The following is a 19,747-nucleotide window of genomic DNA, read 5'->3' on the forward strand; positions in this document are numbered from 1 at the left end:
TACAATTGATAGGGATTGTCTTCAATTTCAGAAACTATGCTACAAAATCAAAGATTTACCTTTTGTGATTAATATTAATATGTTGGGAGATTTTTTTATGCTATTAGGTAATCAAGAAAGTTTAACCCTTTAAAGTTAATTTTTGTTCAACTTTGTAAGAAGCACATTTATTATTTAAATTAAGCTTTGTTAATCAGATATTTAAATGTGTAAAAAATAATTTGATTTAAAAATGCCCTATGATGAAAACTTTTGAAGTTCTCATTTTAGTTTATGTTTTATTTAAAGTGGGGTATACCACTAGTACTTAAATATGTCTACCTGTTACTTTAGAGTTTTCTTAAAGATTTCTGACTTGTGTGGGTATAATAAAAGTTATTTTATGTAAGCATTTGGATTTTTTCTGGGAAAAATTACAACCCATGAAAAGGAGGACTCTGGGGCTGGCCCCGTGGCCCAGTGGTTAAGTTCGCGCGCTCCACTGCAGGCGGCCCAGTGTTTCGTTGGTTCGAATCCTGGGTGCGGACATGGCACTGCTCATCAAACCACGCTGAGGCAGCGTCCCACATGCCACAACTAGAAGGACCCACAACGAAGAATATACAACTATGTACTGGGGGACTTTGAGGAGAAAAAGAAAAAAAGAAAATAATAAAATCTTTAAAAAAAATGATAATTAGAAAAAAAGACTTTTGAAAAGGAGGACTCTAATTTGCTCTATTTAATATCTACAGAAAAGTTTGAAGGAATATTTTTCTAGTTAACTATATGTATCAAAGTATTACTGGATATTGCTGGATGTGTATGTGTGTGTGTTGCATTATGTCCATGTTTCCTATAATATCAGAGGGTATAAAATTTAGATCATTAATCGTGGTATAAATTAATCTTCACTGCCAAATTAATGAAGGGTCTTAAAATTTCCTAAAATTACAGGAGCTCTAAAAATCATTTTTTAAAGGTCTTGCAGCTAGTTGGTTGGGAAAGCCAAGAGTAGAACTTAATTTTCTCGACCTTTAGTCTCCCATTTCTCCTGTCCCCAAACTCAATCATGAATAGTTGTTTTCTTTAGGCAGATAATCACTCTAAAATAGTATTATGTTACTATCTCTACTTTGAAGTTAGAGACTGAGTTACAGAGAAGAGTTGAGTGGTTGTCTAGGGATCCAGAAGATTAGTGACACCTCACTTACCTGGTAGCCACTTCTTTGGTGATGGCGATTCTCCGATACAGCTGGAAATAAGAAATAATCCCTTAAACAGGCTCTGAACAATCAAAAAATGTGCCACGAAGTCCACAATAAAGCTATGTACAAAAATTCTCATGGGAAGTCCCTCACTAAGAATCTCTGCATCCTTCCTTTACAATTCCATTTTTAAAAACCTGGTTTCCCATCTCAATGCAAATTAGAAGAAAAATTAGAAGGGGAGGGGGATATAGCTTTTAAAGGCAGGCACATGGTCAACTGTAAAAAGTGACCACTTAAATCAAGGAAGGAGACACAAAACTGTAAAAGACAGACATTCCAAGCACAGTAGCCTGGGGTCCTGCGGTGTGAAGGCAAATAAATCCCCTGCACCTTAGGGTCCCCGGAGGGCATTATTCCATTAAAATATGGGGTAGCATTTGAGTGTGTTAATTACTCTGAGTCAGTAAGAAAGGGAAAATTGTGTATCCTTTGTTAAAGAAGGCATTTGCAAGGGAAGGATTACTGAAATGGGCAAGGCTTAGCCTGTAATGTACTTAATTTACAAGCTGCTTTTGAAATTTGAAATTCAAAAAAAATTAAAATATTTTCAGAAGTTTAGCACTCAAAGAGAAGCTTCATCTCTCTGGAAATTTTATATGTGGAACATTTCATTATTTTATTCCCTAGCAGTGCCAAATCAATTAGGCGTTAATTGTAGTTGTTAAAGACAGATCAGGATTCAGAGCCTTTGAGTTAATCAGTTTAGTTCAACCCAAGAAGCTGTGCTGATTGCCTTTACTGGTGCTCATTCATAGCACCAATTAGAATATTTTCATAACCATCATCTTTTAAGACCTTACCGGGAAAGGAGGCAATATTGGGAAATATTTGAGATCGGCCCTAAAGTCAGACTGCCTGGGGTCAAATTCTGGCCCTACTATTTACTAGCAGTGCAATTTAAATTATCTAGTCTGACCCAAGCCTCAGTTTTTTGTTGTATAAAATAGGGAAGGTAATATAACTCATAGGAAAGTTGTGAGGACTAAAGAAACTAAAGCAAGTCCTTTTAGCACACTTTTTGGCACATGCTTAATAAATGATGGCCATTGTTTTAGTATTATTACAAGGCCCCTATTAGGAATGCTTCCTGTGGGAATACTAAATAATAATTTACTGTTTCTTAAGGTGAAATGAGTTGTTCTTTTTTCATCTTGGCACATGATACAAATCATTTTAGCCAACTTTGCAAATTATAAATGTGCTTTCACTTTTTACTAGATGCTAATGTTCTATAAAAGACTCAAAAAATGTGTCACAAAAGAATTCTGGTCTTACAGACTACCCTGATAGACAATTTTAGGCTTGATTAGACTAGAAGAAGCTATAGTGGTCTGAAGTGTTTTACTACCTACCAAGACCTTAACAACATTTAAAATATGTTTCAAACGTGAGTGTCTTCTGTTATTAGTTTTTTTTTAAGATTTTTAAAATTTTTCCTTTTTCTCCCAAAGCCCCCTGGTACATAGTTGTGTATTTTTAGTTGTGGGTCCTTCTAGTTGTCACATGTGGGACGCCACCTCAGCATGGCTTGAGGAGCGGTGCCATGTCGGCACCCAGGATTCGAACTGGCAAAACCCTGGGCCACCAAAGCAGAGTGTGCGAACTTAACCACTCGGCCACAGGGCCGGCCCCTGTTATTAGTTTTTTAATGACACTACAAAATGCAGGCAGGATCCCATTTTAATCACCAGCTCAATATAATCTGGCTTTTTTCATGTTCCCTGTTGTCAAGTAGGCTGGAGCTTGACAGGCTGTGTAGGATATCTTTTTTGTATTCCAGAAATTGATCTCAGGCTCCCCACTACTGATAGGCAGCCAGAGTGCCTTGGAGAAACTGCGTGAAGCTCATCATTTCTGAGTTTCGATGGAGCAATTCAAAGCTACTGAAGAAACTACCACTTATTGGGTGTGCCCCATGTTCTCTCACTTAATCCTTATAGTAGTCCTATGAAGTAGATGGTTTTACCCCCTTTTACAGAGAAGGAGATTACGGCTTGGAGAAATTAAATGATTTGATCAGGTTCACGCATAGGGTAACTGGTAGAAACGATATTCAGGCAAGGTTCATCTGCTCAAAAGCCCATGCTCTTTTCACTACATCCCCTTGGCTCTCAAAGGGCAGTAATAAATTACTCTTTATAGTTTGTGCATGCTATATGTAAAGCCCCACCAGAACCAATTTGGAATATTTCCATGTGTGTCAGCAATTGGTCCGTAACTGAGATCCTGTGAGTCAACAGCCAGAAAGTGCTCTTTACGAAAGCACTTACATCCAGGAGAGAAATGTGGCTCCCTATTCTGTTTTGTTGACAGCTAAAAACATGATCAGATTTCTCAAAGTGGGGGTCATGGGGAAGGCAGGTTTTCTTTTCTCTCTTTGCTACCTCATATGGGGCTTAAGTTTTTTTAAAATCGGGGGCCTGCCCGGTGGTGCAGTGGTTAAGTGTGCCCGTTCTGCTTCAGCGGCCCGGGGTTCACCGGTTCGGATCCCGGGTGCCGACATGGCACTGCTTGGCAAGCCATGCTGTGGTAGGCGTCCCACATATAAAGTGGAGGAAGATGGGCACGGATGTTAGCTCAGGGCCAGTCTTCCTCAGCAAAAAGAGGAAGATTGGCGGCAGTTAGCTTAGGGCTAATCTTCCTCAAAAAAAAAGGTTTTTTAAAATCTTATTTTCTCTTGCCTTTATGCCTCTGTGGCAGGTGATTTTCTTTTTTTTCCTGATTGGTGTTCAGAATACGTGTCACATGGAAATTTGAGCCCCTTCAAGGTTTTCTTTTGTTTTTTTGATTTTTGTTTTGATTGCATGTGTATTGTTTTAAAATCCTTTATTTGGAATCTTTTTTTCTTTTTTTAAAATTGGGATAGCTTTGGTCCTAATCACCTCTGGGTAAACAGAATTTTGTTACATAGTAGGAGAGGTTTGCTAAGGAAGCTAATAATTGGGGATATAAAAATTTTCATTTCTGGAAATTGTCCTCTGTTAACATGAAATTATATTGTCTAGGCACTGCAATTAAATAGGTGGGCACTATTTTATACAGCTTCCTTTTTTGTTTTTTAAACAGGGTTTAAAAACCCTCTGAAGTAGAATTGTGTCCTATTCATCTTCATATCTATAGTCCCTGACATGTAGTAACTAGTCCATAAATGTTTGTTGAAGAAAGGGGTTGATTTTCTAATAAGTGGCAAAAGTAATTCTTTTTTATCACACTAAGTTTTGATTAGAGGTCAAGGATTCTTATGCCAAATATGGATCACTCAATTTGGCATATAAAGAGCATGGTTGCAGGACTCCATGCTTTTCTTGGTTCTGCCTCAAAATATGTGACTTTGGGGAAAGTCACAATCTCTCAGCAATATTAATTATTTAAAAGTGTTTCTGGGGCCGGCCCCATGGCTGAGCAGTTAAGTTTGTGTGCACCACTTTGGTGGCCCAGGGTTTCCTGGTTCAGATCCTGGGTGCGGACCTACACACTGCTTATCAACCCATGCTGTGGCAGCGTCTCACACAGAAGAACTAGAATGACCTACAACTAGGATATACAACTATGTTTTGGGGCTTTGGGGAGGAAAATAAATAAATAAATAAAAGAATTCATTCTTAAAAAAAAAAAGATATATTTAAAAAAAAGTGTTTCTTACTGCATAACCCTGAGATATAATAAGTGGCTATAAGGGTGTGTCTCTCCCTTATGCTTTAAAGCAGATATCAAACTGTTCCTATTTGAAGAAAAATGGAGGGTGGGGAGGTGAAAATCACTGGTGAAGTTACTTTTTAAAATTACTGTATCTAGGGGCCAGCCCGGTGGTGCAGCAGTTAAGTTCGCATGTTTTGCTTCTTGGCGGGCTAGGGTTCACCAGTTTGGATCCTGTGTGCCGACACAGCACCACTTGGCAAAAGCCATGTTGTGGTAGGCGTCCCACATATAAAGTAGAGGAAGATGGGCATGGATGTTAGCTCAGGGCCAGTCTTCCTCAGCAAAAAGAGGAGAATTGGCAGTAGTTAGCTCAGGGCTAATCTTCCTCAAAAAAAAAAATTGGTACAACCGTTTTGGAGGGCAATTTGAAAGTTTCTGAAAATCCTGAAAAGGATGTATACTTTTGACCTGCACTTCTACTTCTAGAGAAGTTTATTTTAAATAAATTTATAATGGAAGAGCACAAATTTTTATTTACAAAGATGCTTATAGAATTGTATGTCATATATGTATATATATATATATCTGGGAAGACAAGAGATACTCAAATTTCTATGTGATAAGATTATGGATCATTTTAAGTTTCTTCTCTACTGTTTTATGTTTTCTACATTTTCTATATGCACAGAAGACATTTTAATCACAAAATATGTACATGTTTTTAAAAATGTGGGCTTGTCTTTAATAAGTGTGTGGAAGTATTTCCCTTCTCACCTCCACTATTCAACGCCTCCTTGCTTTTATTTCTGAACAGGTCTCCAGGAAAGGTTGGGATTTCAACATTAAAGGTAAGTTGTGCTTTCTGAAAGTTATGTTTCTACACAAATCATGTACACCTTTCCTTCATTTTTCTCTTGTATGTAATTCTTCATTTTCTTGCTTTTGCTTTCTATTGCTTATTTTTCTAAATAATATTGTTGTATCTTACTAGGTGTGATTAGGTAGTCTAGAAATATCTAATTAAATATTGTGTGATAAGGGATTATAATTATTGTTTAGATTTCCACTAACTTTTATTTGGTTTATAATTTTTAGAATAAAAGAACACTATAAAATACTTGTATTGTGTGTATGTGTGTCTTAATTGAAATGGTAAAACTTGCAGGACAATAATGTGGAGTAACCAAAACACTTGTATACTTCTTATGGGCGCACATACTGGTATCATCACTATATATAAAAATCAATCCCAGACTTATATCTAAGCAAAGGAATTTGATATTGAGACATTATATCAATGAGAGCCATTTTAAGTATAAGAATATCACCAAACAGAACTACTTCCATCAAATAGAGTATATGCTATATATCTATGCTTGTGTATGTTTGTGGGTATGTCTGTACATGTGTATGCATAATCTCAAACATGCTTTATTTTTTTTCAGTTCCAGTATCTCTATCTTCTGTTTATACACATTGGATACTGATCTCTTTGATAAATTGTGGTATATAATTCATATGGAATATTCTACAGTAGTGGGTATGAATGAAGTAGTTATGCATAATAACATGGGTGAATTTCAGCACTGTAGTGTTGAGTGGGGGGAAAAATACAAGTCACCGGAAAACACATGCATAAGATTCCGTTTAAGGGGCTCGCCTGATGGCATAGTGGTTAAGTTCAGTGTGCTCCACTTCGGCGGTCTGGGTTCAGTTCCTGGGCATGGACCTATACCACTTGACAGCGGCCATGCTGTGGCGGTGACCCACATAAAAATAGAGGAAGATTGGCACAGATATTAGCTCAGGGCAAATCTTTCTTAGCAAAAAGAAAAAAGATTCCATTTATATTAAGTTCAAAAGCATTCTAAATTAAAGAATATATTGTTTAGAGATACAAGCATAGTAAAACCATAAAGAACAGCAAAGGAATGATAAACACAAAGTTTAGGGTGTCAGCCATCTCTGACGGAGAAACAATGTAATAGAAATGGTGAAGGATATGTAAGAGACTTGAATGCTAATAGTAATAATCTTTTTCTTAAAAATGCTTAAGAAAGGTTATATCATAATTCTTTATGCCTTATATTTTATAAAAATCTTTTTATATTTTAATAAAAACAACTTTTAAAAATAGTACATGGAGGGGCCAGCCTGGTGGCGTAGTGGTTAAGTTTGCGCGCTCTACTTTGGCGGCCAAGGGTTTGCGGGTTCAGATCCTGGGTGCAGATTTAGAACCGCTCATCAAGCCACGCTGTGGCAGGATCCCATATAAAATAGAGGAGGATTGGCACAGATGTTAGCTCAGTGCCAGTCTTCCTCAGAAAAAAAAATAATACATGGATATGGTTAAAATTTGCTCAGTGCAAAAAGTAGATGGTTAACAATGTAGCTTCCCTCCCATCCGTCATCCTCCACCTCCCAATTCCCATATCCAGAGACACTTGCTGTTTATGCTTGTAGATTTTAAAAGCCACTTGGCTCTAAGACATCTTTAGGTTATAACTAATAGGCTGTGGGAATTTACTTTATCTCAGTAATTATAGATTGCCCTTAACTTGAATAAAACTAGAGAGAGAATGTACATGTTTGGTAAACAAATATGAAGTTGGATATTCTTTTTTATCTTCTATTTTGAAATAATTATAGATTCACCGGAAGTTGCAAAGACAGTACAGAGAAGTCCTGTGTATCCTTCACCCATTTTCCCCAGGGGTTATGTCTTAATTACAGTGCAACATCAAAACCAGGAATTTGACATTGGTACAATGTGAGCATATACTTCTGTGTCAGTTTATTACATGTGTATATTTGTGTAACCACCACCACAGTCAAGATGCAGATCTATTTCATCACCACAAAGATCTCCTTTGTGTTACCCCTTTATAAAGTCACATCCGCTACCACTCCCACATCATCCCTAACCCCAGACAGCCACTAATCTGTTTTTCATCTCTATAAATTTTGTCGTTTGAGATTGTCCTATAAATGAAATCATATAGTGTGTGACCTTTTGAGATTGGCTCAAAGGATTGAGAGCCATCCAAGTTGTTGCATGTATTAATGGTTTATTCCTTTTTGTTGCTAAGTAGTATTCTATGGTATGGATATACTCATTATTAAGTGCATATTATGTGTACTAGTGTATCTATTGTTGTCTTAAGCAATCCAAAGGAAAGTTTGATATAGTCCCGATTTTTGATGATTTTACAATCTCACAGAAGAGACATGTATACGAAGGGATGATATATGAAGTATTGATGTTTAGAGAGTAGAATAGACCTTAAGTGCTACAAGGAATTTGGAGGAAGAAGGGAGAGATAGAACAAGCATGAGAACATTGTTACCTGAAATAGAGAAAAATTTCAGAGGGAAGGTAGATCTTGTGCTGGGTTTTGAAAATTGGGAGAAGTTTGCATAGGTAGAGAGTGCAAAGGTATAGAATTTGCTGGGAGCATTGAAAAACTGAGGTGACCAATGTAAAGTGTCAGTGGTGGAATGTTGAACAAGTAAATTGGGGCCAGGTTTCCATGAGCCTTGAATGTCAGGTTAAGAACTCTGGGCTTTATGGGCCCAGCCCCATGGCCGAGTGGTTAAGTTCGCGCGCTCTGCTGCAGTGGCCCAGGGTTTCGCCAGCTCAGATCCTGGGCATGGACCTAGCACCGATCATCAAGCCTTGCTGAGGCAGCGTCCCACATGCCACACCTAGAAGGACCCACAACTGGGAAAAAAAAAAAGTACACAACTATGTACCAGGGGCCTTTGGGGAGAAAAAGGAAAAAAAAAATCTTTAAAAAAATAAAAAAGGACTCTGGGCTTTAAAATTTTGAAGCAACATATTTAAAAAGTCAATTTTTTGTATGTCTTATAGCTGTGCTCTCCAAGGTGTTTTGCTGGGGAATTAACATAAGATAAGTGGTGGGAGGGTGGAAGAAAGTTTGGAGGAAAGAGACTAAGTACAGAGAGAGTTGTTAAGAGACAGTTAGAACGTCAAGACATGAGACTCCAACACGGATGGTGTTGATAGGATTGGATGGATGGATACGACAACTATTTAAGAATTGTTTCCTATGTGTTATTTTCTCTCTTCCCATCGAGAAGAGTGGAGGTCACATCTCTAAAACATTTTTTTAAATTTCCCTTTAGTCATTGTTAGTAGAGTAGACCTTCCTCATTACTAAAAACTAGACATAACCCAAATGTTTAAATAACTAACATTTTTAGCTTAATGTTCTTTAATAGATAATAAGATTTCTTTGAGTGTAGATCACTTTTGTACAAATGATTTGTGAAGCCAAGTTATCTTTTGTTGGATGTGTTTATTAAAATTCAAAAGCTCAAATCTCATAACTGAATACTCTGAGGAGGGTACAAGCAGCTCTCTAATATCTAACACAGCTGGAGGGAAACAGTGGTGTGAATTGCTAGAAATTGAATGATCTGCCATACCTTTTAAGGAAGCGTATCTCTAAGGTTGTAGGGGTTAGAGAAATGGCCTGAAGACAGGAAGCTGGATTTAGTAACTACTATGCTTTAGTAATAGGGCAGTCCATCTCCAGAAGGAGATAATATATGAGGACTGTCTCAAATCTAGCTAAGTTGGTGTTGGTTGTCTGCAGGCACATGCTTGGCTTCCATTGCTATCCCCAAAGCCTGATCAAGGCGCTGGAGGAAGGACCTGGACCTTAGACAACACTGGGACAGAATCATAGATGACTATATATATACTAAGTCAGGTTTTACTAAGAAATCTTCCAATTAACTACTCCAGAGATGAGATCTTCTGGTAGGTGCCATATCACTCCTTTAAACTTGTGACTTAACAGAAGTTTACCTTATAGGAGTCGGTATCTTTCAAAAGTTCAAAGTCTAAGAGTGTTTTGCCAAATAAAATAGAAGTCTGATCACTGCTTGGCATTTTGGGTCAGTGTAAGAATGTTAATCTGTGATCTTTGTAAGAACATAATTAAAACAAGTTAAATTGAGGTTCAGGAATTATTAGTGTGTATTTTTGCTTAGGTTAACTTAGGGAAAATATCCACAGAATTATGTTGTACAATGCTTCTGATTTTCCTACTAACGGATACGTAACTCGTAGGACAGTTTCTTTGCTGTACACTAACTGTTCTTAATGACCATCAGCTTTCAAGTATTCTCTCTCCCTCATCTTGTCAAGATTATCTTAGTAATTGGTTTTGATTAGAGTTTTTTTTTTAGTTTAAAACCAAGATTCAATTGAAGGACATATAAACTTAAGATACATGTGTTAACTGAAGAAAAGCCAGAGTATGCATTATTCAGCATTCATTCAGCAAATGATTACTTTTGCCAGGTAGTGTTTTAAGGACTGGGTAAGTAATGGTAGACGGAACAAAGTCCCTGCTCTCGTGGGGCTTACATTCTACTGGGGCAAGGAAGAGACAAAAAATAAACAAGTAAACCAGGTCGTTTCAGGTGGTGATAAGTGCCATGAAGAAAAAAAAAATAGGATAATGTGATATAAAGTTAAAGAGGTGAGGCTATTTGAAGGTGGTCAGAGAAGGCTTTTCTGATGTAATAACACTTGAGCTGTGCCCCTTAGGATGGTAAGGAGCCATCCAGTTGGCCAGAGTGTAATTGTGGGGTTGTGGAGGGAGAGGGAGGTGAGAAATGGAGAAGATATCAAAGATGTAGGCAGGGGCCGTACATGTTAGGCCCTCATGGGTTGCGGTAGAGTTTGGATTTTACCTAACACTTAAAATTCCATGAAACAACTTTTCTGTAGAAAAATCTATATAATACTGGTAGTATTTCCCAAATGCTGGAAAGAATTCAATGAAACAAATTTTCAACTTGAAGATATTGGAAGTCCTACAGAAATTTCTCTAGCACATTAAATCTTTGGCATTATAATAATCTCTGGAGTAATTTTATCATGGAGCCTATCGTGATCATATCCTGATACTTGTATAAGCGCTTCCTGAATACTTACTTACAACCTTACATGCCTTAGGTCACTTATCTGTCAAAAATGCTTATGGCGACCTTTTTCTAACAAGCGCTATAATGTGCACCAAGAATTATGAAGTTTTTTCTCAGTATTGGTAGTAACATTCAAATTACTGTACTTCTATAAATGTAAGGACAGGTTAATATGGAGGAGAATATTGTATTAAGATTTGCAAATGTATGATTGTCTTATTTTACCCAAATTTTTTTCCAGGAGAAATGTAGTATCCATTTCTACCTTCTCTAACCTCCCAAATATATATATATATGTACGTATGTGTATATGAATGTATACGTAGATATATATGTATTTTTGGTGGGTTTAATTTTTTCATCTGTTACTGTTTTGAGGACTTCATTTAACTTCTGATTAACTCTTCATTCCTTTTATCTAAGACATGCAGAGTTTTTAAGAAAATTATTCTCTGAATGTGGTTTTCTGTGTTATGTACTTTTATATTTATGCATATTTATGGAACAATACTTTGGGAAAAATAACAGTTCTCATTCAACCCTTTGCTTAACTCCTTAATCTTTTTAAGCTACGAAGGTACTTAGTAGTTCTTATCTTCCTTTACAGTTTTTTGATGTTAAAGAGTTGGGCACATTTGGGGGCTGGCCTGGTGGCCTAGTGGTTAAGTTTGTGCTCCACTTCAGAGGTTTACAGGTTTGGACCCAAGGTGTAGACCTACACACCACTCATCAAGTCATGCTGTGGCAGCATCCCACATACAAAAAATAGAGGAAGATTGCCACAGATGTTAGCTCAGTGACAGTCTGCCTCAAGCAAAAATGAAGAAGGTTAGCAACAGATGTTAGCTCAGGCCCAGTCTTCCTCACCAAAAAAAAAAAAAAGTTGGGTACATTTAAAGGAAAATACCCTATTGCAGTAGAAAAATAGAAAATTGCTGATTGGTAACCTTCTTATGCAACTCTCGTCCCAGTTGGCATAAAATCTCTGAGCATCTATCCATATACAAACATCTATGGGCCTTTTCTTTATTAATGCTACATTTTCTAGTTTATATCTGCTTTAAACAGAAGTTGAAAGAAAACATGTCTTTGTTTGGTCTCTGTTCTTTTCTTTTTAAAATAGGAAACAGAGAACACTGCATACAAACTTGGAAATGAGTCCCCTGTACAAGAATTGAAACAAGATGTGTCTAAAAAGGTTGGTAAAATATAATGTCAATATTAGTTTAGCAGATGTCATATCTATATGGTATATTTAAAGCAGAAAATTTTCTATATTCTTTTAGTATAGTACTCTGTGTGTGGTAGATGTTCAGTGAATGTTCCTTGAATCTGTTAAATTTTGCGATTGAAGACACATCAGCCTTTTTAGAAGTCATTTCGTAATCAAACTGATTGGTAATTTATCCTTGAAACAATATTTTGAAAAACTTTTTGTAATGTGTTTTTGTTTTTCATGCTTGTATTTTTATTAGAATAAGATATAGCTACTCTTGAGGTTACTACCAAGAGTTAAAGGTATTGAAAAGCTCAGTGCAGCAAATTTTGGTATCTTTAGGAGTTAGAGGTTACAAGAAGTCGTTATTCTGATAGTGCCTTTGATAGCTTTTAAAGAATTGATTCTATGAAGCTTCGGAGTTTGATTTACTAGAAGAGACTGAGCACAAGATAAAAATTTTGACAATAGATAGTTTACAGTACCAGGATAAAATCCAAGGAGAAAGATGGTGTGTGTTCATAGTTTTCAGTGTTTTCTGTGCCTTGGGCACTGTTCTAGCTAGTAGATTTCCAGAGACTAACAAGATGGCACATTCTCTACCCCACAGTTTCTCAACAGTGACACTTTGGGCTGGGTAATTCTTTATTGTGGAGGGAAAGGGGGAGACTGCTCTGTGCATTGTAGGATGTTTACCAGCATCCCTGGCTTCTACCCACTAGATGTCAATGGATCCCCCCAACCCCTACCCCATTGTGACAACTGAAAATGTCTCCAGACATCACCAAATGTCTGGGGAGAGATGCTAGGCAAAATCGCCTCCAATGGAGAGCCGTTGTTCTACCCTTCTGGAATTTAGAAATGTGATGAACCATATATTTTAATATTGATTATACTTTATCCTTTAAAAGGAAAAATTTCCTTTTTGGAAGAAATAAGATTGTGTATCAGCATAAATAAGATAACAAGAGTAGTACCATTTTTTTTTTAATCAGAAATTACCCACAATTCTCCGCTTAAATAGCTGTCTTGATTTTTCAGCATTCCCTTCTGGTTCTCACTCATTCTCATACTTTTTTTTCTTTTCTTTTCTTTTTCCCCAATTGTAGTATAGATAGAATTTTATATTCTACCTTTTCCTCTTACCATTTTTAGATTTTCATGTTTCTACACAATTTCAATAGTTTTCACTTGATGTATCAGTTTCCATCAAGCAAATGTATTTCAATGTGTCTAGCTATTTTTATTATGGAAAACTTGAAATGTTTTTGTTTTTCCCACTAGAAGTTTTCTTTCCCTTTTCAAGAATTTTTTCTTAGGATAAATTACAAATGGATAACTATCTATAGTTAGTAGTAAAAGAAGGTGACTTCTAAGGAGAGATTAGAAGCTGAAAAAATAGTGAGTAAACACTAGGGGCGGTAGATTCTTTAGACTCTAGGTATCACTTTTTAAGTTCTAGCCTTTTCAGTTGAATTAAATGTCACACATTAATGATAAAGGCTGTGGGGATATACCCTTGACCAGGATACGATCCCTCTCCCCAGTAGCTTACATTTTAGTAGAGGAAATTGAATAAACACAAAACTAAATGTAATAAGTGTTCAAATAAGCTTACAAACTTTTATAAGAACACTGAGGGGGAGACTTTACTTCCTGCTTCAAGGTAGGAGTGGGAGGAGTTCATGGAGGAAGTATCATCTAAGCTGGTTCGTGATGACTAGATAAGATTTGGGCAGGTGGAGATGGGAAAGACATAACCAAAGGCAAGGAGAGGAGGAGTGTGCAGAATGTTTGAGGATGAGTCTAGAGCCAACGATAAGGCCAGATTAAGGAAATGCCTCTTATGTCATACTAAAACATCTGGTTTTTATTTTATGGTGGCTGGCAAAGCAAGAGGTTCTTGAAGCAGGGAGGTGATGTGAAGCAAATAGTTGCTTTAGCATGATCATCTCTGTGTTGATCTTGATGCTCCCTGTTCTCTTGGTCTTTCCCTCCTTGCTACCCCTGAATCTAGAAAAACATACAGGGCTAGGCACTGTAAATAGATGCTATGGAAGCATATCAAGAGGTAGAAAAAATGAGCCTTGTTTTCCAGGAACTAATTATCTGGTGTGGAGAAAATGTTTATACAGAGCTAGCCCATATACTACCTTGTATTTATATTATAGTTCATACTGTAATGGACAGTAAGAATGATGGGAGTTCAGAGAAGGGAGAGATTGTTCTCAGATAAGGAATTAGGGAAGACATGATTTTCAACCTCATTTTAACCCCTTAGGGCATAGGCCTTTCCATTATGCATAGTGATTATTTCAAACCTTTACATTCATCTCACGCTCACTATGCCCACTTGGATCCTGCTCACTTTCATCAGATAACCTTGTTTCCCACTGCACGTAGGCATTAGAGGCTAAGGAGCCTGAATTCACTCCTTCCCATTGTCTCTCACTTCTCTTACCTTCAAACTTGTTTTCTTCTTTTACCTCTTTTTCGTGTCATTGCTGAGAGTTTAGTGTTCTTTTTTTTTCCTGTCCAAAGTAGCATTGTATAATATAAAGAACACTGGATTTCTGAGAGAAACCTGGATTTCAGTTTTGATTTTGTAGTTTACTAGCTGTGGGACCTTGGGCAAAATTCTTACTGCCTTTATCTCAGATTCCTGCATTGGTGGAAGAGAGAGAGTCTAGCTACCTCACAAGGCCTGTGTGATGATTAGGTAGAAAATGTGTGTGCTGGGTCTAATGCACAGTAGACCCTCTTTCCTTTCTTCTCCAGAACTGTGTCTTCCTTTCCCTTGGCTCCTTCCCCGCAGCTTATAAAAATGCTGGGTCACTTTGTTGTAGCCTCTTTCGTTTGTAGCCAAACTTTTTGAAAATGTAGACTGTGCTGTCTCTATGTCTTCATCTCGTATTCATTCTTAAATCCACTGTAATCTGATTTCTGTTATCACTAAGATACTCAGTGCTCAGTAACCTCCTAATTGACAAATTAAGTGGACTCTAGTTGATATTACTCTGGTAATAGTCAAGTAAGTCTAGGGTAAAAATTTGAAGGTTGAGAAAAATTAATATATGGAATATGTTGGGAAGCGAGGGATGACTATTATTGAGCAGCAGTAATATCCAGTTCAAGTTAGCACGAATTTGTGGTAAGCCAGATCAGGATGATTCTGTGACACATTCTGTTAACTTTCTGGGGCCAAGGAATTGAAAAAGCAGAATGGTTGAGTGTGGTGGAAAGATAAGTGAGCTGGGAGATTTAATGTGTTAATAATGACAGGACTGAGTAGAAAATAGATTTTCTTCTAAGTGTTGGTAGAAGACGTAGAAAACCAATCTGTATTTTTCAGCTACACATAAAAAATAAAAGGGAGCTGGGAGTTTGAACTCTTCTCAGGTCCTGCCATCTATCTGAATAGTGGGGCATTAGATGTAGTCTGTTTAAGAATGTTAATCTCCCTGCATCTGCTGGCTTTTCCTGTCATAGGCTTGAGTTCAGAGCTAAACAACTTGAATTCTTGTTCTAGGTGGTTTTGATTCTCATGGTTTTGTTAACTAGGCTCAAACCAACAAGCTGTTACTGCAACTAACTTGGCCTAAATGTGTAAGTGAACTATGACAAGAAGACTCTGAATGTAAATTTAGGTTTGAACTTTATTTTACAGGATTGGTTGAAATTTTGTGATTCACTTATTTACACAGATTCCCTATTACAATGGTTAAGAGTGTGGATTCTGGGACCAACCTCCCTGGTTTTATGCCAGCTTCTTCACTTACTAGCTTTGTGACCTTGGACAAATCACTTGATCCCTCTGTGCCTTAGTTCCCTCCTTCGTATAATGATGATAGTAAGAGTGCTATCTCATAAGGTTCTTGAAAAGATTAAAAGATTAAAAAAGATTAAAAAGTGTTAAGAACATTGTCTGGCACATAGCGAGTACTGTATAAATGATTAGCTATTATAATGTCCTTGTAGATAGCTTTATTTTTTAAAAACTGCTTTTTAACCTTTCATCAGATTATTGAAAGTATTATTGAGGAGAGTCAGAAAGTACTACAGCTTGAAGATGACTCTTTGGATTCCAAAGGAAAAGGACACTCTGATCAGGCTACTGCAAGTCCTATCGTGGCAGGAACAGATCTTAGCAATATTCCTGGACTGTTAGCCATAGATCAAGTACTACACGAAGATTCCAAAAGGGCAGAGAGTCAGAATGTATTTGAAGAAACTGAATTAGAATCAAAAAAAAGTTTTCCTTCTGATGACACCAGTGAGAAGCCAGTAGATGAAACCGCTAAGGTAACTGAAATAAGTTCAGCTGAGCAGCTTAATGTTAATGTGCCTGAAACTGAAACAGAAGTATTGAACAAAGAAGCCATGGAAGTCAAAGGAAGTGATGTTCTAGAACCTGCATCCTCAAACTCCTTACCTACTAAAGATTTTGCTGCCGTGGAAGAAGTGGCTCCTGCCAAACCCCCAAGGCAACTTACTCCAGAGCCTGACATAGTGGCGAGTACAAAGAAGCCTGTTCCAGCACGCCCACCCCCTCCAACTAATTTCCCGCCTCCTAGACCCCCACCTCCATCTCGACCTGCACCACCACCAAGAAAAAAGAAAAGCGAATTGGAGTTCGAGGCTCTTAAAACGCCTGATCTAGATGGCAAGTATTAATTGAGAAATAACTATTTTTGTGGGGAGATTTTTGAATTGAAACTGTTACCTTTCTGGTTTTGTTGAGTTGATGCTGTGTACAACCATGTTGGTGACTGAAGTATAAAAATTATTATTTTAGTAATAAAAAGTGAAGCATGTACATTGGTGATGTTACATTACTATAATTGAACATTTCAGCTGACTTCAGACTTTCAAATCTGTTGTCACTGGAGAACCAGCGTGGCGTGGTGAAAACAACACAGGATTTGGAGACCTAAGATTTGAATTCAAGTCTTAGATCTTTTAATGTATAAGTTGTATAGCCTTGAGGAATTTAAATAACTTGTTTGAATACTGGTCTCCCCGTATATAAAATGAGAGTAATAAAACTACTTTCCTTACAGGATTGTTATAAGAATCAAATAGGGGTTAAAGCCCTTTTCAAGCTATCTATAAGATTCTATATAAATATTAGTTATTATTATTATTATTATTATTGCAGTACCCAAAGAGAATATTACATCTGAAACTCTCCTAACTGCGAACATGGCTTCAGAGAGTACAGTCAAGGATTCTCAGCCTTCTCTTGATTTGGCAAGTGCTACCAGTGGAGATAAGATAGTTACTGCCCAGGTTGGTGAATTTGTGTTATATTTGATATAGGCTTTATCAGCTTTCTGCAACTGGCTGGTTTGTTGATTGTCAAACCTTTCTTCTCCAAGCCAAATATTTCCTTGTTCCCAAAACCTGGCCTGCTTACATCCCTTGTTCAGCTCTGCTACTAAGTAGCTGGGCGAATCTAGCAAGTTATATAACATCTGAGTCTCAGATGCCCCATTGCTAAAATGGGGGGGAAACCTGCCTTGAAGCTTTCTTACAAGGATGAAATGAGCTAAAGTATGCCAAGTACCTGGCATGTAGTCGCCATTCAAAAAACAACAGATGCTGCTATTTGTAATATTATTGATATTAATAAACATCAGCTACAGTCTTTGTTAACCTGACCTATATTGGTCAAAATTGGGGCCTTTTACTTTTTATAATTTCCTTTTCCGAATCATGAAAAGACTTCATACACTAAGCTATATATCTATATATGAGGTAATAGATAGGACTTGACAATATGAATTTTTACCATAGCCAAATTCTGGAACTCAAGGATTACTTATGTGATAGCTGTGGTTGGGGTAGGTTAGCATACTGGGAGATAAGACACTATAGTCTTACAGCAGCCTTAGAGCAGAGGTTGGCAGTGACCTGCTTTTTAGCATCCCCAAGCTAAGAATGGTCTTTACATGTTTAAAGAGTTGTTAAAAAAAAAAAACAAAAACAGGAGAGTATGCGACAGACACTATATGTGAAGCAAAAAGCCTAACATACTTGCTATCTGGCTGTTTACAAAAAAAGTTGTCTAACCCCTGTTTTCGAGATATGCACACGTACAGCCCTGATTAATGGCAGTCTTAGGGCTGGCATTCTCCTAGTGGAGAATTGCTTTGGGGCCAGGTTCAAACAGAACATTTATTTGCTTTCAAAACTACTAATATGTTATTTCATGGGCAGCAGTAGTTTTGGTCCCAATGTTTTTAAACATGCTGGGAGTAATAAAGAACTGAAATGGAGTGTTCCATTTAAATTTTCAGTAGGCTCCATTATCTGAATTATGGAATTCTTTAGAACTATGTGTGGTAATGAATAATTAAATATTTACAGAAATTGACTCAGTCTGCTTTCTGTTTATAAAATTATAATTTCAGGAAAATGGAAAAGGACCTGATGGGCAGACAATAGCAGGTGAAGTGATGGGCCCTCAGAGACCTAGATCCAACTCTGGGAGAGAGCTTACTGATGAGGTACAATTAGATTTCTTTTGTTCTTAAAAACAAAATATAAAAATTATAATGGGAAGATGGAAAAGTTCTGGAGATGAATGATGGTGATGGTTGCATGGCAGTGAGGATGTAATGCCACTGACCTATACAATTAAAAATTGTTAAAATTGTAAATTTTATATTAAGTATATTTTACTATGATTAAAAAATCTTTTTAAGTTTATTGCTGTTAGGCAAAAATAATCATGATGTAGAAGAAAAAATGGAAATTGAAGATTGTCTTACTTTTTGTTTTTTTAATATGCTGGAGTTTGCAGTTCTGACTTAAACTTACCCTTTCACACAATTATATAGTGGAATAAATGTATTGAAAGCAAGACCTATGTTATATAGAAAGTAGGCTTAAAAAGAACTTGATGTTGTAGATAGATGATATATAGTATATGCAGCTCAGTGCTTCTTACCATTAAAATTTAATATACATCTATTGGCCAAATTATTCAGAAGGAAGTTTTGAAGCAAAATCTTAGTTTTCATTTATTTTAAACATCACGTTTAAAAATATTGTTCTTTGGAAAACAGTTTGGCAGTTTCTCAAAATATTGAACATTGAGTTACCATGACCCAGCAATTCCATTCCAATGGATACACCAAAGAGAAGTGAAAATGTATGTCCACACCAAAAATGTACAGAGTTGTCCATAATAGCCAAAGTGTGGAAACAACAAACATCCATTGCTGATGAATGGATAAATAAAATGTGGTATATCCATCCACGTGCACTGTTTTTTGGCAATTAAAAGGAATGAAGTTCTGATACGTGCTGCAGTGTGAATGAACCTTGAAAACATCTTGCTAAGTGAAAGAAGCCAATCACAAAGACCACATGCTATATGATTTAATTTATATGAAATGTCTGGAATAGGCAAATCCGTAGAAACAGAAAGTAGATGTCTGGTTGCCAGGGGCTGGGAGAAGAGGGGAATGAGATGTGACAGCTAATGGGGATGGGGTTTCTTTTTGGGGTAGTGGAAATGTTCCACACTTAGATAATGGTGATGGTTGCACAGCTCTGTGAATGTACTCAAAACCATTGAATTATACACCTTAAATGAGTGCATTTTGCAGTTTGTGAATTTTGTCTCACTAAAAATGTTAAAAATTATTGTACACAGTACTGAATGTATCTAGAA

General features: G+C 36.9%; 1 protein-coding gene across 1 annotated transcript in view; it reads left to right on the top strand.

Annotated features, from left to right (window-relative positions):
* WDR44 (WD repeat domain 44) overlaps positions 1–19,747 on the top strand; it is a 70,829-nt gene that overhangs the window by 20,155 nt on the left and 30,927 nt on the right. The window contains exons 2-6 of the mRNA XM_008506661.2: positions 5,704–5,737; positions 11,974–12,048; positions 16,087–16,729; positions 17,225–17,355; positions 18,480–18,575. Of these exons, the coding sequence (XP_008504883.2) occupies positions 5,704–5,737; positions 11,974–12,048; positions 16,087–16,729; positions 17,225–17,355; positions 18,480–18,575 (979 nt within the window). The remainder of the gene's footprint in view (positions 1–5,703; positions 5,738–11,973; positions 12,049–16,086; positions 16,730–17,224; positions 17,356–18,479; positions 18,576–19,747) is intronic.

The sequence above is a fragment of the Equus przewalskii genome, chromosome X, assembly GCF_037783145.1.
Source record: "Equus przewalskii isolate Varuska chromosome X, EquPr2, whole genome shotgun sequence".
Lineage (NCBI taxonomy): Eukaryota > Metazoa > Chordata > Mammalia > Perissodactyla > Equidae > Equus > Equus przewalskii.